Consider the following 17805-nt stretch of genomic DNA (forward strand, 5'->3'; position numbering starts at 1 on the left):
AAAACGTTTTTGGTCTAGCTTTTTAATGTTTAAAAGGTTACTCCATTGCTGCATTACTTGAACTCATAAAAATTTGCAAAAACTGAGAATAAGGCAGTGATTTTGATTAATTTCATCTAGGTGGAAAAATGTCACCAAATTAAAGATTTTTAAAAAACTTTAATAATTTTTAAAATATTTAAGTTATTTGTTTGTTCTAAAGCCCAGATAATTTTTTACGACAGTGTTTCCCAAAGTGTGGTACACGTGCCCCCAGGGGTACGGGAACAGTTTAGCGGGGGTACGCGTTCTTATGCGAAATATCTTACAAGAAAAGAAAATTTCAAAACATTTTATTTGATGAACAAATCTAGCCATGAAAATTTACGATTACGCACTTTTGTATTAGCTATTTTTTGCTGAGTTAATAGTTAATAATGAGTGGTGTCAACAGCCAGTTATGATTTTTAACTTTTGTGCATTTTTTTTTATCACAGTAAAAACAATATCATCCTTCTCACTGATAAAAATAACAGCGATGCCAACTGCTCCGGACACACCTGATTAACTTAAAAAACCGTAAATAACTACAAACTAAAATTTGCACATAGTTCACTAATTTTGATAGCTTTTTAAAAGGTTTAACATGACTTAACTATAATAAAGTGGTGAATATATAAAACTACTAATTGTTTAGAAATAGTGGTGGATAAAAGCAGATAATTTTATCAGTGTGTAATTATTATTTAAACAGTGAATTAGTGAACATGGATAAAAAGGCAGTGTTTTTAAAGGATTGCTGTTTATTTTTACAAAAAAGATAAAGGACACAATTATAAGGATCAAAGGATTGGCAAGGCGTTCTGCCCTTCTAAAAACGCTTACAGAGAACTCTAGTATTTCAATGCAACTTGGAAATTACATTTAGAACAAACAATTTATAAAATCTATTTCAAACAGTTATAAATTTCATGATAAAATCGTAAAATGTACGAAAACATACGAAAATAATTACAAAAAAAAAAAAAAAAGATTATTCATAGTGGGTAGGAATAGAAATAATATGTCAGATAGAAAAAAAAAAATTAAGTTGAAACAGTAAGCAACGTATTTCTAGTCGATTTACGTTGGTAGAATGCATGTTAAAGCATCATTAAAATTAAAATACAGATCTAAATTATTATGTCGCCAGCGTAAAATTATAAGCATAATTAAAAAAATATACAGTAGAACTCCAATTATCCGAACTCCAACTATCCGAATCGTCGATTATCCGAATCTCTTTCAGAATTCGTATGGAAATATGAAAATATAGTAAAAAGATAAGTTTCTCTTTTTTTATATGAATAAAATAAAATTTTAGTAAAGCCAAGGAAAGATTTATGCAGAGAAAGTTTACAGGATAGGACAAAGATTTGTGGAAAAGCTAAGATCTTTGCTGAAAAGCTGGGTTATTTATCTTTCAAAGCAAGTAACGACTGGCTAAGGACTTTTAAGTCTAGGCACGGTATTCGTGAGCTAGATTTAAGTGGTGAAAAGTTATCTGCAGACTCCAAAGCTTCTGACGAGTTTATTGAAAAATTTAAAGTTATAGCAGCCTCATACGATTCTGACTTCTTATACAACGCCGATGAGTCTGGTCTAATATGGAAAGCTTTACCCAAAACCACTTTAGCCTCTAAAAGAGTGCAGTGCCAAAGCCTCCTAGTGCTCCAGGGCATAAAGCTAGTAAAGACCGCGTTACTGTGCTTAACTGCCCGAACTCAACTGGGAGCCATAAAATACCCCTTCTGTTAATAGGGAAGTCAAAACGCCCAAGAGCATTTAAAAATGTCAAAAAACTTCCCCTATTTTATAAAAACCAATACAAAGCTTGGATGACTGCAGCACTGTTTACAGAGTGGTACGATGAAATTTTCATTCCTGAAGTGAAAAAACTCCAAAAATCTGTTGGAAGTCCTGTGCTTTTGATTGTTGATAATGCACCAACTCATCCCACAGAAGAATTGTTGAAATCCTTAAGAATCCTTAAAAATCCTTAGAAGAAATCCTTAAAAACATTTTCCCCCTCATTTCCACTATACATACAGTAATTATTTAAAATAAGCATTTTTTTAAAATAAAATCCAGTTATCCGAATTTTTGATTATCCGAACGGGGTCTGGTCCCAATTGATTCGGATTATTGGAGTTCTACTGTATGTTGATCTTTTTATGAGCAGCGTACTTTTAACTTTTTTATGTTAGTCCAACTTATAGCTCAGTATTTTTCATCCTTTCTTTGCCAACAAATTTCCTTAGTTTTGCAACGATATATGAATTATTACTATTATTTTTTATATATATAATATAGGTTTCTATTTTAATTCATTCTATGTATTCCGTTAATATATTTTCACTGCAACGATTTTCTTTCTATTAACTTGTCTCATCTTTAAGACATTAGCAGGAAACAGTAAAGTTCCAACTAGAATCGACATAGTCATCTATTAGTTCCAGGCAATTAGGTGCGGCAAAAAATAAATGAAAAAAATAATTAGAAAGAGACCTTAATTTCGCCAACGTGGCGTATTCAACAGTTGAGCGTGAAATCTTCTGATGGATGATTCAAAGGATGACTGTTTACCGCGTTTCCAAACCTAAAGCTCATTTATATTTTTTGAGTGTATCCGAGTTGTTTATTTCAAGCTCCACTGTTTTGTCCCCCTTAAAGCCACTTGGCTTTTAGTTGTCAAAGTTTTAATTACAGTTTACAAATAAAATGTGACGCTTAATTCCCCCCCCCCTCACAAGATTATTTTTTTCATTCTTTTTTTTTAATTCCCATTTTCCCCCCCGTTTTAACAGTGTTTTTTTATTTTTTATTAAAAAAAAACAATTTTTTTTTTTAAAAAAAACTCATTCAATTTCGATTTTAAGCTCAAAATTTATAAAAAACATTATTCAAGTTCTCTATTATTGCAGCATTATAATTGAAATGATTGTATCTTTTTTGTGAGTTTCTTGCTAATTAAATATAAGTTTTTTTTATTTTTAAATGGATAATAATTACTTTACTTTAAAGACGCATAAATAATCCTGTTTGACCTATCAACATTCAGGTTATTGAAACATTTTTATGTGCTTAAAAATCTACAACTATTCATGTAATCGGCTCTAATGAAACTTAACATTTGTACACAAAATTGCATCACTACGAAATTGCGTTCAAACTTGAATGTTAAAATTAAACATTCCAAATTTGGAGATATAAATTCATTAAAATACCAAATAAAATTATCCCCTTCCTTCTCGCTCCTGTGGAAATGACGAGGTGAAGTTTCGCTCTCTATTTCTCGCTCCCTTGAAATTTCCGGGCTGGAGTGTTCAGTAGTAACGCGCCAAAAAGAATAAAGCTAATTCATTTCTTTTGCTCGGAAAACATTTTATTTACTCATTTTACACACCAGATGGCAGTACCAGGATATTTTTTAGCTTATTGTAGATAGTTAGTTTATTTTAAACTAGATGTCAGTACTAATCAGATACGTGTATTTGGCAAAATAGGCACTTTTATGACCGTTGTCTTGAAAATTAACCGATCGTTAAGAGGTTAAACAATATTTTTAGACTAACATGTAACATAAATAACTTTACATGAATGTAACGTGTTTTGTTTTATTTTAGGTAGCGCGTATACGACAAGTGGTTTTTCCAGCAACGCTACAAATGCACAATCTTATTCTTCTCAACAGGTTAGTAAGCGACAATCGTTAATGTAATTTTAAAACACATATTTGGTAATATTTTAAATGGTATTTTGTATGTTTTGCAGGGTGTAGACTACAGTTCTTACAGTGGTTATAGTCAAAGTGGTTATCCTTATTATCCAACCCAAGGATACCCATACATACCACCTACGAATAGTGGATCACCTTTGGGATTAGCTAATTCCTCTAACGTTCCAACAACAGCTACATACCAACTTTCACAACTCCCACCTTGTTCAACATCAGGTATGGCTCTTATGCTTTTAGTTATATACCTTAACTCTGCGTTCCACAATATTTGTGAAACTTAATGAAACCTTAATAGATTTGTGACCACTGAAATATTTAATTATTTTTAAAATCTATTTATGATGAATTTTGTAATGATTCATTAAAAATGAAGAGGAAGTTAAAACAAAAAATTGATTCATTAATAGAGCATATTTAATCTCTTCTGGGACTATTTTTTTACGTGAAAATGTTTATACTTTTATTCTTTATGCGTAAATAGTTGTACGAATAATTTTTCCTAACAAAATATTCGGTTTTTTGAAGGAAAAAAATCCATATCATGACACGTTTTATTCCGAGCAATTCGACCGAAAGTAAACTATAATACTTTCATTTTTAAAATTGAAATTACAAACTCAAGTATTTTGTTTAAAATTATTTATGCCACATTTTGTCTTTAAATCTGTTTTCTTTCATTCAAATTTTTCCAAGGCACGCAAGATAACTCGACTTCTAATAAATCTATCCAATTAAAATTTGGTAATTGGTTTAAATATTGAATAATACTTACATTTACAATAGCTCTAGAATATTGGTAAATAATTTATATAAAGATTGGAATCTGCTCAACTGAATTAGAAACACGCTAATTTAATCATATAAATTTCTTTCATTTGTAGAACTATTTGATTGTAATTTGTGCATTTTTAACCTATTGTTATTGTTACATTGCATTATTTTGCCATGTATTAAAATAACAACAAATAACTTATTTTAATTTTTAAAGAAATAAAATCTTTCTTAAATCTAATATTTTTATGTTGCTTTAACCAACTTAGCTTTGATGATTATTTTAAAATTAAGATTGGAAAATAAAGATTCTGCTGTTCATTATTATACCTGATGTTCAACTAACGAATGTTAACCAGTGAAAATTAACCAAATTCTAATAACTTAAATTCATCGAATTCTAATAACTTAAAAGCATCGCTATGCTACCTCGAAAAATGAAAATGTAAGAAAATCTGCCAAATGTAGAAAATGTAACCTAATATGCTATAGTACCAAGATAGTATCAAAAATATTACAGGGATCTGTCCAGACATTTTGTGAAAGATCCGTTTTTTCTAAAATTGTGAAAAAATTATTCGTAATTTGTGAATATAAAATAAACGTTAAATCACATTTTTTCAACCAGGGTTCGGTTTTGTGAATTTGTGCAAATAGGGTCCGTTATTGCAAAAAAACTTTCTCAAAGAATTTTTTAATTGTAAACACATACAAGATTATGCTCAACACTGTAAAATTATAATTCAAAAAATTAAACTTAAAGAAATAAACAGCTATTGCAGCTACTAAATTAACGATGCAACATACAAATATTTGGTATTTAGCCTATACTGCTGAACGCAAAATATTCCTTTCGGACGAATAAAGGAAGAAGCGTCTACCGAAGACAAAATTTAGTTCGTTTACATCTGTCTTTCATGCCCCCCCCCCCCTTCCTGGGAAGGATTACAATAATGAAAAACAAATTTGTGAAGGGTCCGATTAAAAGATAAACTATTTTGTGAAGGGTCCGTTTTTATGAAAAGATATTTTGGACGGTTAACGGACCCAAATTTCTTCTAAACAAACTCCTGTATTAAGTAAGCTCTAATTGTTATAATCTTGGACTATTAGGTAATTTTACCACAAAAAAGACTTGGATGAAACTTAGTCTTCATTAGCTTTAGAGAAAGGAATTATCTTATTTAAGAAAAATGGAATGAAATTCAAAAATGCTTTTTAAAAAAGCGTTTACTAACTTAAAAGGAAGAAATAAAAAGGTATATTTGCTATCTTAAAAATAACTCAGATTATGAATGTTAGCATAGTTTCATTCAAAACAGCCATGTAACCAAAATTTTAAAATCCTTGTTATGGGAAGTAATTTTTAAACATGTGAACTGTTATTTTTGTCCCAAATGAAGAGATGGATATCTCACAATTATTTCTAGTTTCACACAAAACGTATCTGTTTTAATCGCATCAGTGCTTTTCAACAGCTATTCAAGGATGACAGATACAGATGGAGCACAAAAAAGGTGCTAACAGCACGCCTCTTATTCTATCTAAACAAGAGTGCGAAAAATAACATTTTACATTTGAAAAGGGGGTGGACAGTTTTACATGAAAAACGTGCTCACTATAAATTTAAAGGTAGAACGATGAAGTATACTGTCTTCCCTTTGCCAAGAATTTAGAACAGAAGACTTTGAAGAAGATAGAGAGCAGTGATAACAGAAGCTGAGCCAAAATCTACATATATTATTTATTTTTGTTTATATATCTGAAATCGTTTGTTGTAAAAGAAACCTTCGAATATTCGTTATTTGGTTGCATGGCTGTTGTGTTTGATAAAGAAAATTTAAAAGAAAAGAGAGGAATGAAAATGTACTTATTGCACATGTAAGTGCTTTTAAAATAAATATATTTCTAAATGCATTGTAGAAATATATCAAAACTGTAAAGTATTTAATAATTTTTTTAGGAAAATATCAATGTAATAGATGGATTTCGCTTTTGGTTTTAATGCGACTCGATAATTAATCTTGATATTGATAATTATATTTCAGTATTGAATAGTTTGGTTTTGTGTATTGCACTACAACAATGTCATTCAAAATACATTGTAGAGCCGTTAGGGCACAGAGGATAGAACGTTCGCCTTCCAATGAGGTGAACTGGGTTTGAATCCCAGTGAGGGCTGGTCGATACGAATTCCGTATCCGGCTTGCACCGACCGCAGTGCTAATGTAAGATATATCCTCAGTGGTAGACAGATCATGGGTTAGAGACCTTTTGTTATCAGGCTAACCATGGGAGGTTTTCGTGGTTTTCCTCTCCATGTAACGCAAATGCGGGTTAGTTCCACAAGAAGTCCTCCACATAGGCAAATTTCTCCTTATACTGGATTCAGAAGTTCCCTTGTCTTCTGGATCAGGTTCAAAATTACAAGGCTATGGAGTTGAACATTAGTAGTCGTGAGCCCAAAAAATTGGGTTGACTGTTTAACGACGGTTATAAAATAGAAATAAAATAAAATGCATTGTAATTTTTAGTTAGGTGTCGAGAGGATTCTTATCAAGAAGAATCTTTTGGTATTAATGTTTGAGATATTGAGTATTGTAGCAGTTTAAACAAAACAGCTGTGAACGTACTTTTTGTTACTATCATGCATGCTACACTCTTTTATGTTTTAAAATTGTATATTTCTTTAGTGTCTTCTCTTTCTGTAATAATTTAAATTTTGTCAAGGTGTATTTTAAACATGTTTAAAATGCATGTTTCATGAAACATATATTTCAACAGATGTTTCTCAATATGTCCTAGACAACCATCATTCAACATCGCCGGTGAAATTAGAAACAACGAACGGTGCAAGAGAAACTCTCATAAAAAAAGGTAAAAGCGTCAAATTTTTCTGTATAAATGTGACTAAATGTCAGTTAGCTATTCAATTTTTACATCGCGTATTACAATTAAATGGGAATTCGAAGTGTCATATTTATTTATTACTGTATTATAGTATTTTATAAACTACTTTACCACAATCAGATATGTAATTTGAGACGTTTTTTTTCTCCAGTTTTTTATAAATTTAGAGACAGCTTTTTAAAAAAATATTTTTTTTAAAAATATTTTGAATGTGTACAAATAGTATTAACTTCGCTGCAGCAACAATTCATTTTATCTTTAATATTAAGGTATCCGACTAATTTCAAACAACTTTTTTTAAAAATATTAATATAAAATTTTTAAAAGAACTGGTTTATTTGTTTTATGTGTGTGTTTTATTATTATTATGCGCAAAAACTCATAAGACTAGCAAAAAATAAAAAAAAAAGTTTTTTTTTTTTTTTTTTTTTTTTGCTTATACATTAAACACTGTAAAAAATTTATCACCAAAAAAGAAATCTTTTGAGGATTTTATTTAGAAGTATATCAACCATGTTTTGAACTGATATCTTAAAAACAAGTGCAAATACTTTCGAGTTAGAGACAAATGTAGTTAAAAGAGCAAATTTTTAAAAATTTCCGCACTCGTCTTTGCAAAAACATGCAAACCAAAAACAGCACATTTTTTTTAAAAATTCAAAATTGATCAGCTTATAAAGATATCACAAGTCTATTATTATTTTAATTATTTGTTTAAATTTTTTCTGCTAGGTGGTAAAACAGGAAAAGGACGAGGTCGAAGACTAAACAACCCAAGTCCCGATCCTGAAAATAATCTGGAAAGGGTGTTCGTTTGGGATTTAGATGAAACTATCATTATATTTCATTCTCTTCTCACTGGTTCTTTCGCCACTCGATATGGAAAGGTAAGATAAAACTTTTACGGATATAATAAATGTCAGTTCATTTTATTCGAGTTCAGATAAAAATACACTGCGGCAAAAATAATTTGCCTGTGTTTTTGAAAAACACAGATACCTCTATTGCTGTCACAAGTGAATTTATTTTTAAATTTAGTAGTAGAGAAAAAAAAATTCACCTGTGTTGAAAAAAAAATTACCACTGTTAAAAGTAATTCGCCAGTATTAAAAAATTATTCATCTTTGAAGAAAAAAAATAACACTGGGAAATAATTATTTTTTTTGTTGCATTTATACAAATACATACTTGATCTTAATTCGGATGTGAGGATTGCAAATATGTATTTAGTTTTGCTCCTATAGACTTTTTTAAATGACGTTTTTAGCCTGGAAATGTCGTACGCGGCTAAGGATATTTCACCTATTAGCATGGGCGGATCGTGAATTTGTGGGGCCCTGGGCTGAAGCTACTTTGGGGCCCTAATAGCCATTTTGTCAAAAAACTGTTTTCTATAGGAATGTAGATAAGTATATAGAAAAAAATAGGACAGTAAAATAATCTTATTTTTTTTTTTTTTTGTCTATACAAACAGCAACTGTACAACATTATTGCAAAAGAAATTGACAGGCTATGTGTAGTTATGTTATATAAATTATAAAGCAACCTTTCTGCCTTTTGGAGCTGCAAATTCCTTTATTTGCTCATCACATTGTAAGTCCCTCGTTAAATCACAATTTATGGAAAGAACTGATTAATGATTTAGTCGATGGTTCGACATTGTTGTCCTATATTTGTTTTCTATATATGACATCCTGGAGAGAGAGCGCTCAGCTTCACAGCTAGTAATTGGCAAAAGTTTAAAAAATCTTTAAGACAGTGTAGCAATTTGGGAAAACATCAACAAATTTATTTTCATAAATTAGCATAAAAATTTCACTGCAAGCGGCTTAGACTGAAATAAATAAAATTTTAACTGAATGCACTCATTCACTAAATGCTCGTCTACGCCATCTGGATAATAATCAACAATATTACGTACACTTTCCAGATCTATGTTTTCCATATTTTTGTCTTGCAAATCCATTAAAAATTTGAATTTCTTGCTATACATCTCATAGACTTGGCTCCTTTTATTTAAATCCATAATCAGCTTATCCAACGCAACGTTTAGCGTGTCTCTTTTAAATTTTTCTGCGCCGTATACTGAGAATTTATCTGTAGACTTATCTGAAAATTTTGGAGTAATGCGTCTCTTGTTTATGTCATTGTAGTCTATTCCCACACTAGTACTTAATTTTTTAGCTTTCTCTCCGTATTCCTTTAGCTTCTGATCTGATTGGGGCCTTATGTTGTTCACGAAGTCTTTTAATGATACAATTAATTTGTTGCCTTCACGTGTCAACCACACTAACATTGATTTCTTATATTCATTAGAATTTTCATGATTTTCTAAACAAGTTCCTATGTGTTTCCAATCAGAAAATCCGGTTGTGTATTGAGAAGGAATTTTAGAGAAAAAGTTTGCAAGTCAAACAAAAAACAGTACCAACCCTGGTTGAATAACATAACCAAGATCTTTCCAATGATTGACCATTTTTCATTTTCTTAATGAAATACCTATTTGAAAATGTTCTGTTTTGTTCTTTGTATTTCTTTATTGAAGCTGAATATATATTTTTCGGATCTTTATTTTGAAAGTCAGTCATTTCATGTGAGAGTATGTCATTAATAAAATCATTATTTAGCAATTCTGACCACAAGCCCACGTCAACATATTTCTCAAACTTAATATTCTCTAAATTTCTTACCGCCTCGGTATTACCGTCCTCTTGCTGAACACCAATATAGTTTTCAGTGGGATCAGAGGGTTTCTGGTAGTCAAGACAGTTGTTAGTAAACTAAACAAGTTTGTCACTTTGACGACGAGAACAGAAGTGCGGGGAAAAAAACAAAATTGCGTCGGGCGTTAAGCGGCGCTGCGGGAAGTCCCCCATTATAGACGCGAAAAAATACACTGACCAAAAACAAGCGACGGGTAATTCCCCGTTCCATTCGATAGACGCGCACATGCATAGGTTGATTGATCTCAGGGTTGCCAATCTTATAATATTTTTTTTTAATATTAGATACTTTTTTTAATTCAAAATATCACCTATAGTTTCCAGTGGGGACTGGGGCCCTTTGTATCCACGGGGCCCTGGGCTGCAGCCCAAAAAGCCCTTAAGTAGATCCGCCCCTGCCTATTAGGACCTGTTTAGAAGCCACTAGCGGCATATGACTACTTTCCCGGGCTTGAGTTCCCTATGCAATTTTAATCCTGATGATGTGCCCTAACTCCTATAGAAGTTTGTCGCAACATTTATGTAAACCCCTTATTGTGTATAATGTTTTGAAGCTTGTACATTTCGACAAAAGTAGTCTACAAATCTCCTTTAAACTATAGCTAGGAAAGAGAAATTGATAGCAGATTTGAAATTAGCGGCTCGAAAATGTCCATGATCCATTAAAAAATCTCATAAAACAGTGTGTAATCTCATAAAACAGTGTAAGAAAATCTCCAGTGTAATGCATTTTTGTTTAAGAAAAAAAATACATATTCGATAAAAAAACATCTTTTGAAAAAAATTTCCTTTTCATAAAAATTAATTCACTTATAAAAAAGATATCTCCTGAGTTCAAACTATTTCCCTCCGTAAAAAAATAATTAATTGGTACGAAAAAGAGTTTCCCGAAAAATAACTTATTACTTGCGTTTAGCTTATTATAGTGTAAACTTATTACATGTTACACTTTACTCAACTTATTCATTTGAGTAAAAGATAATTCACTTTACTTAAAACTAATTCTATTGGAGAATAACTTACTAGTGTCAAAACAAAGCAATTGTATAAGAATAGATCACTTACGTTAGAAATTAATTCTTTTATATAAAGAGAAAACAATCAAAAGTGTTTTGGGGAAAAATAATGAAAAGGCTTATGTTATAGCAAGTATTCCGTATTTTCCTTTCATGTAAAACTTAACCGTCAGCTCGTTAGCAGTACGACGAAGAGAAAAAAATTTGATTGGTGGAAAAATTCTTCCTTTTTTTTTTCTCACCGAACTTACGCTTAAAAAATTTAACAGATAGACCATTTACTAGAATAATGATTCAGTTAATAAAGCTGTGGTGTAAAAAAAGCAATAAAGTTAAAAAAAAAAAAAAAAAAAGCCTTCTAGAAGTGTCTTAGTAAATTTTTCGGCAACTCTGAACCTAGATTTACGGGCACTCATGATGGCTGAAGTAAAGTAATAGTGAATATATCTTTCTTCAACTAGTGCTTCTGACTCGCCATTTTCTCACTCATTCCCTTCCGAAGTGTAAACAAAGAAAATCTTTGTAATCTTTTACCCCCTTGTTGTGAAAAAAAAACCAAGGATATTAAGCTAAGATAAAAAAATAAAAATAAAAAACCCTCTTGAAATTTGATGTTTTTTTTAACAACCACTTTTACTTCTGAGAAAGATAATTCTTTTAAGGGAAAAAAAAAAAAAAAAACTAATGACAACGATTGTCAAATATCATTTTTATTTTGAATTTAATATTTTTCGCAACAGTAAATCAAGATAATTTATTTTTTTTCTATTTTGTGTTTCTATTAATTTTTATTGTAGTTAAGGATTTCAGCTTCGTAGATCCATTAGTATTTATTCTTCTCTTTTTAAAGACAAGCTTTTACTTCTACGAAAGATGATTATTTATTTTTTTAAAAAGGAAATAAAATTTTTTTTAATGATAACGATTGCCAAATTTTATTTTATTTTGAATTTAATAAATTATCTTCATTTATTATTGCGAAAAATATTTTTTTTGGTGTTTTTATTAATCTTTATTGTAGTTACGGAATTCAGCTTCGTAGAACCATTCTATTGTTTTCTTTTTAAAGACAAGCTTTTAATTCTACGAAAGATGGTTATTTATTTTTTTAAAAAAGAAAAAAAATTATAACGATTGCCGAATACCATTTTATTTTGAATTTAATAAATTATCTTAATTTACTGCTGAAAAAAAATATTTTTTTGTGTTTTTATTAATCTTTATTGTAGTTAAGGAATTCAGCTTCGTAGAACCATTCGTACCTATTGTTTTCTTTTTAAAGACAAGCTTTTACTTCTACGAAAGATAATTATCATTTTTTTAAAAAGGAAAAAAGATAAACAAAAACTAATGATAACGATTGCCGAATACCATTTTATTTTGAATTTAATAAATTATCTTGATTTACTGTTGCGAAAATAATTTTTTTTATGTTTTATTAACCTTTATTGAAGTTAAGGAATTCAGCTTCGTGGAACCATCATTACCTATTGTTTTCTTTTTAAGGACAAGCTTTTACTTCTGCGAAAGATAATTATTTTTTTAAAAAGGAAAAAAATAAATAAAAACTAATGATAACGTTGCCGAATACCATTTTATTTTGAATTTAATAAATTATCTTGATTTACTGTTGCGAAAATAATTTTTTTGTGTGTGTTTTTATTTATCTTTATTGTAGTTAAGGAATTCAGCTTCATAGAACCATTAGTACCTATTGTTTTCTTATTAAAGACAAGCTTTTACTTCTGCGAAAGATAATTGTTTTTTTTAAAGGAAAAAAAGAAGAAGAAAAAAACTAATGACAAACATTGCCAGGTGTCATTTTATTTTGAATTTTAAAAATTATTTGGATTTACTGTTGCGAAAATTATTTTTTTGTTATTTGATTGATCCTCATTATAGTTAACTACAATTCAGTTTTGTAAAACCATTAGTAACTATTGTATTCCTTAAAGAAAAGCTCGTTTCCAAAATTTATTTTTAAAAAGAGAGGAAAGCTGGAAGTGTTAATATTTCAGTATAGATAATAAAAAATGTTTTGACTCTGAAATCAGACAACAGTGCTTCAATGTAGCAGAAGAAAATAGTATTTTAAAAGAAACGTTATTTACATAATTAAAAAACTACATTCGCTTCAAAAATATATAAATAGGAGATAGCAATCGACATGTTTCAAGCGCTTAAAAACAGGAGCCTATTTTCAAGACTTGCCAGAAGTGAATGAGAAGATACAAAAGTAATATGAAATAATCGCCCATTTTCAAGACTTGCCATAAATGAATGAGAAGAAACAAAAATAATATGAAATATAAAACGAAAAATGGATAAATCAAGATGGAAAACAAAACTATGAAAACCACAGTAACCGAGAGAGAAAACAAGATGAGAAACAGGACAAGAAAAACCACAGTGGCCCAGTGGGTAAATCAGTAAAAAATGCATTTCCGCGTACTATGAAGAGGTGGTGAGGATCTAATATCATTAACTAGGGAATTAGCATTCACATGAATAAATCAAAATATCAGGGCATCAAGATAAGCTTAAGCTGATGTGACTGGGGTGGAAGTAATTTTTAAAATGAATTTATGCTCAATATTCCAACAGTGTGCAGAAATTGTTACTTTCTCGTATTCTTATTGAATTAATATTTTTCATATTCGTAACAGACATATCTATCGTGTTCCTTGAGTCTGAATTTTAAAATCGCACTTCAATGTTTAATTTCTTGGGATTATTTATTTAAGAAACCATTATTGCTCTGTAATTTTTTTTCTTCTTTTTTGCTAAGGGCATTTGTCCTAACAAGTGTGTTGGACACTAATGTATAAATACCATAGCGTCTCTACTTGTTGCTAAATATAGTAATTTGACAAATTCACCCATTCACTCAAAGAAAATGTGTATTCAGATTTTCTCCTGTAATAAGCTAAACGCAGCGTTTGGACTGATATTTCATCTTAATATTGAACTTTTTAGTTAAAGTAAATATAGTTAAGCTTTTTGAAAAAAATATTTAAAAAATCATTAGATTTAAGCTTTTTTAAGGAAATGGAAGTCAAATGTATGTCTAATTACGTAAATAAATAAAGACCCATGGTTTGAATCACTATTTCCTTAAATTAAATTTTTTTTAATTTTCCTTGTTGAAATATATTTACTGCATTTTTTGCAAATTTTTCCTGAAATTTATTTAATTTGATAATTTTTTTTATTTTTACGATGAATATAATACATAATAATGAATATATAAGACTGAAAATTATTATTTTAAATTGCACACGATCAGAAAGTTTTGCTTTAGTCTATAATTATTAATCTTACTCATAATATGTACAATATGAGTGCGGTTTAATCTAAATCATGTTTCTATTGGGTTATAAATTATAGATTCACTAAGAGAATAAATTTTGTTGCTAATTTTAAAATTTTTAAAGATTATTTATTCTTTCTTACACAGTGTTTCATTTACAGAAAAAAACAAAGAAGATTAAAGATGAATTGAGTTAAAAAGTTTCATAAGAAAATGAACGAATAAATATGTTTAATCTGATAAAATATGGGGGAAATTTAAATTTTAATAAGAATGGAAACCACATCAAGGATTGATTTCTTTTTAAAACTTCGCCGTAAAATTGAATAAAAATGCATTAAGAAATAAAAATAAAGGCAGCTAAACAGCAGTTTCATTAAAAAGAAAAAGAACGAAAAGAAAAAAAAGACAAGTAGATGGACTGCTAGTTGCTGTTTGTAATAAAAACTACGCTCTTAGAGCCTTGTTCATTTTTATTTTACTTAAATGCGACCGTCTGTTGAAAGGAAATTATAGAGGGAAAAAAAAAGGTTTGAAGATGAAAGTTGGGGGACGGAAAATTAAATCAGAAATTTACTGGCGAGTTGATCACTGGCGACGGTTTGACTTATGCAATAAAGAGGGACTGACTCGCAGGGATTGGAGAAGGCGTAACGCTTGGCATGCATTGGCGCTTTTAACGAATCATAATTGAAAGGCTCTTCTAAGCACTATTTATTGCAAATGACTCTGGATTAAATCCGAAAGCTATTTTGGGGTGATATATGAATTACACGTCTTTTTAGTTATTAGAGTTATTTGTTTCATTTTAATCTTATTGTTTCTATACATTAAAAAGACAATTAGGTCATTGTTTTAAAATTTTTGAGCTACTATTTAAATATCAATATATCTGTATTTTTTAAGTTTATAAAACTATCGCAAAGTAATTATAAATTGATATGTTATTAATATTAATGCAATTAATTTTATATTAATATGTAACTAATTATATATTAATTATAATTTATTACGCATTAATTATAAATATATGTGTTTTTGACTGTAAATTAGACGAAAGGCTTTGAGTTCTTTAAAAGCTAGGGGGTGCCACTGAATTATTTTTATATAAACTTATTCATATTATCCTTTATCACTACCAAGATCTCCACACAATTTATCATATTGTTTTTGTTTTTTTTAACCGCTAAAACCATTCCCGTTAAATCCAAGTTGTCCAAGTAAAGTGTCATATTTTTAAAGTTCTCAGACATATTTTTTTTTTTTTTTTACCTGAAAATTTTGTACGAACAATAAGATCAGATCATAAAAATTAAAGTAACGGAAAAACATCCTGGAAAAATCAGCACGAAAAAGGCACCGGAAAAAATAATCACTTTAACTCTTAATGTAACTTTAAAAACATCCTAGAAAGAAAATCACCAAAAAAACATCACACTTTAACCCTTTGATCCAGAATTTTATTTAACGCATTTTTCATACTTTTTTCATTATTTTGTATTAATTTTGTTCCAAAAATAAGTGTTAAATATTATATTTAGCATTTTAATAATTTATGGTTATGAAATACAGCTTCAAACACCGGTGTTATTTTCTGGTAAAGGTAAAATCTCCCAAACACGGCTCACTTCCAAACAATAAGTTATTTGCAGTTATTTAAATCGAAAAGAAACAGATAATCATCATTGAAATTTAATTCATTTACAAAATTAAGTATAGATAAGTTTTTGAATATGAATGAAAAATATTTTTTAACTACTTTTTTTATAATTTAAAAATACCAAAATATATTTTCCCTTGTAATTAGTGCGTCAGAAAAAATATAGATACAAAAGGGATATATATAATTGTTAATCCTTTGACGATATATCCTATCGTCAAAGGGTTAACAATTATATGAATTTAAAATCCTGAACAAATTCTGGGTTTTGAGTCTGAATGTAATGTAGTTCTTTATTCGAATGTAATTTGATTTTTTTAATAAATTATTTAATCTACAAGGATTAATAAAAAAGTAAATGGAAAGTATTTCTTTAACAATTATTTTAATTGCATGTCTCTTTTGGTACTATCATCAATAAATGTAGAAACTAAGAATTGTTTTTCGGGATTAATCCTGTGATGAGTTAAAAATATTAAACAAAATAATAAAGTGTTCCAGTTTTATAAAACTTTTTTTAAAATATCACGAGGTGGAAAAGTAATTTATACATTATTAATACAAAAAAATTTAATTATTGGAATTCTAATTCTTATAAAATTAAATTTAAATTTTAAAACATTTAAAATATGAAATGTGCGAAGTTACTTTCAACTTCAAATTAATCTCGTTATATTAATTAATTTTTGAAGCAATATTTAATTATTATCGAGTTACATTTACTTTAAATTCGGTTTCAGCTGTGCATTCCTATTTTAAAAGGACTCTTTTTTCTCCTTTTTTTTTTCACCCTCTTAAAAATTTTTCTCCTCGGCGCATCTATTACCATTCAAGTCGAAAGAAGAAAATAAAAAGAGCGATGACTACACTATCAACAGAACTTTAATAACTCGTTGCTTTTAAAATAATTTAAAATAAAGGAACATTAAAAGACATTTAAATCCATCGAATTTAGAACAAAAAATTATAGATGCTTACTACGTATTATTAGAACAGAAATGATCGATGGTTACTGTGCATCACTAGAACAGTCTCGAACCCTAAAAACACGTTTTCTGTTTTTTGAGAACAAATCCATGGAGGACTAGTACACAACTATAATGTTTCAAATAATAGTGCTAATATTTTTTTTTTAAATATTCGCGATTATTTTTATTTAATTACTAATTTTTAAAATGTTTAATTGTTGAATTATTTACGAAAAGAGTTGCTTTCTAAGACATTAAAAAAAAGTAATAAATCAATGTGAATTTACTCAACTTGGATTATATTCGAAATACGTCACTGTTTTATTGCAGTTAACAAAACAAAATGGCGTGTGTTAGTTTATATTATCGATGTAGTTTAAGGCATGGAGCATTAACTTTAGTACAAGTGATCCAGGTTTGAATCCTGACATTTTATTTTATTTATCATATTTTTATTTAGTTATATAAGCGTTGAAAAAAGATAGTATTCCGGGACGTACTCATTACAAAAAGTCCTTCTGGCTACTTCATACTACAACACGATTTGGTCGAATTTGTCCAAGCAGTTTTCCGGATAACAAGGCTTGCTTATGAATAGCCTAAGAATTTAAAAGAACTAGCAATATTTTTTTTAAAATTGAGAACCATATTTATCGAACCTGATTTCCTTATTAATCAGTTTTGAAATAT

At 29.1% G+C, this 17805-nt stretch overlaps 1 protein-coding gene across 20 annotated transcripts in view; it reads left to right on the forward strand.

Annotated features, from left to right (window-relative positions):
• eya (eya transcriptional coactivator and phosphatase 2) overlaps positions 1-17805 on the forward strand; it is a 152433-nt gene that overhangs the window by 110900 nt on the left and 23728 nt on the right. For 13 of the 20 annotated variants that reach the window (XM_016069260.4, XM_016069261.4, XM_071181541.2 and 10 more), the window contains 4 exons: positions 3645-3712; positions 3793-3973; positions 7313-7405; positions 8171-8325. In XM_016069260.4, the coding sequence (XP_015924746.1) occupies positions 3645-3712; positions 3793-3973; positions 7313-7405; positions 8171-8325 (497 nt within the window). The remainder of the gene's footprint in view (positions 1-3644; positions 3713-3792; positions 3974-7312; positions 7406-8170; positions 8326-17805) is intronic. The other 7 variants (XM_071181536.2, XM_071181539.2, XM_071181542.2 and 4 more) reach the window with 1 other exon arrangement.

Source organism: Parasteatoda tepidariorum, chromosome 8, assembly GCF_982258835.1.
Source record: "Parasteatoda tepidariorum strain Cologne lab strain chromosome 8, Ptep-v5.0, whole genome shotgun sequence".
In the NCBI taxonomy this organism is placed as follows: Eukaryota; Metazoa; Arthropoda; class Arachnida; order Araneae; family Theridiidae; genus Parasteatoda; species Parasteatoda tepidariorum.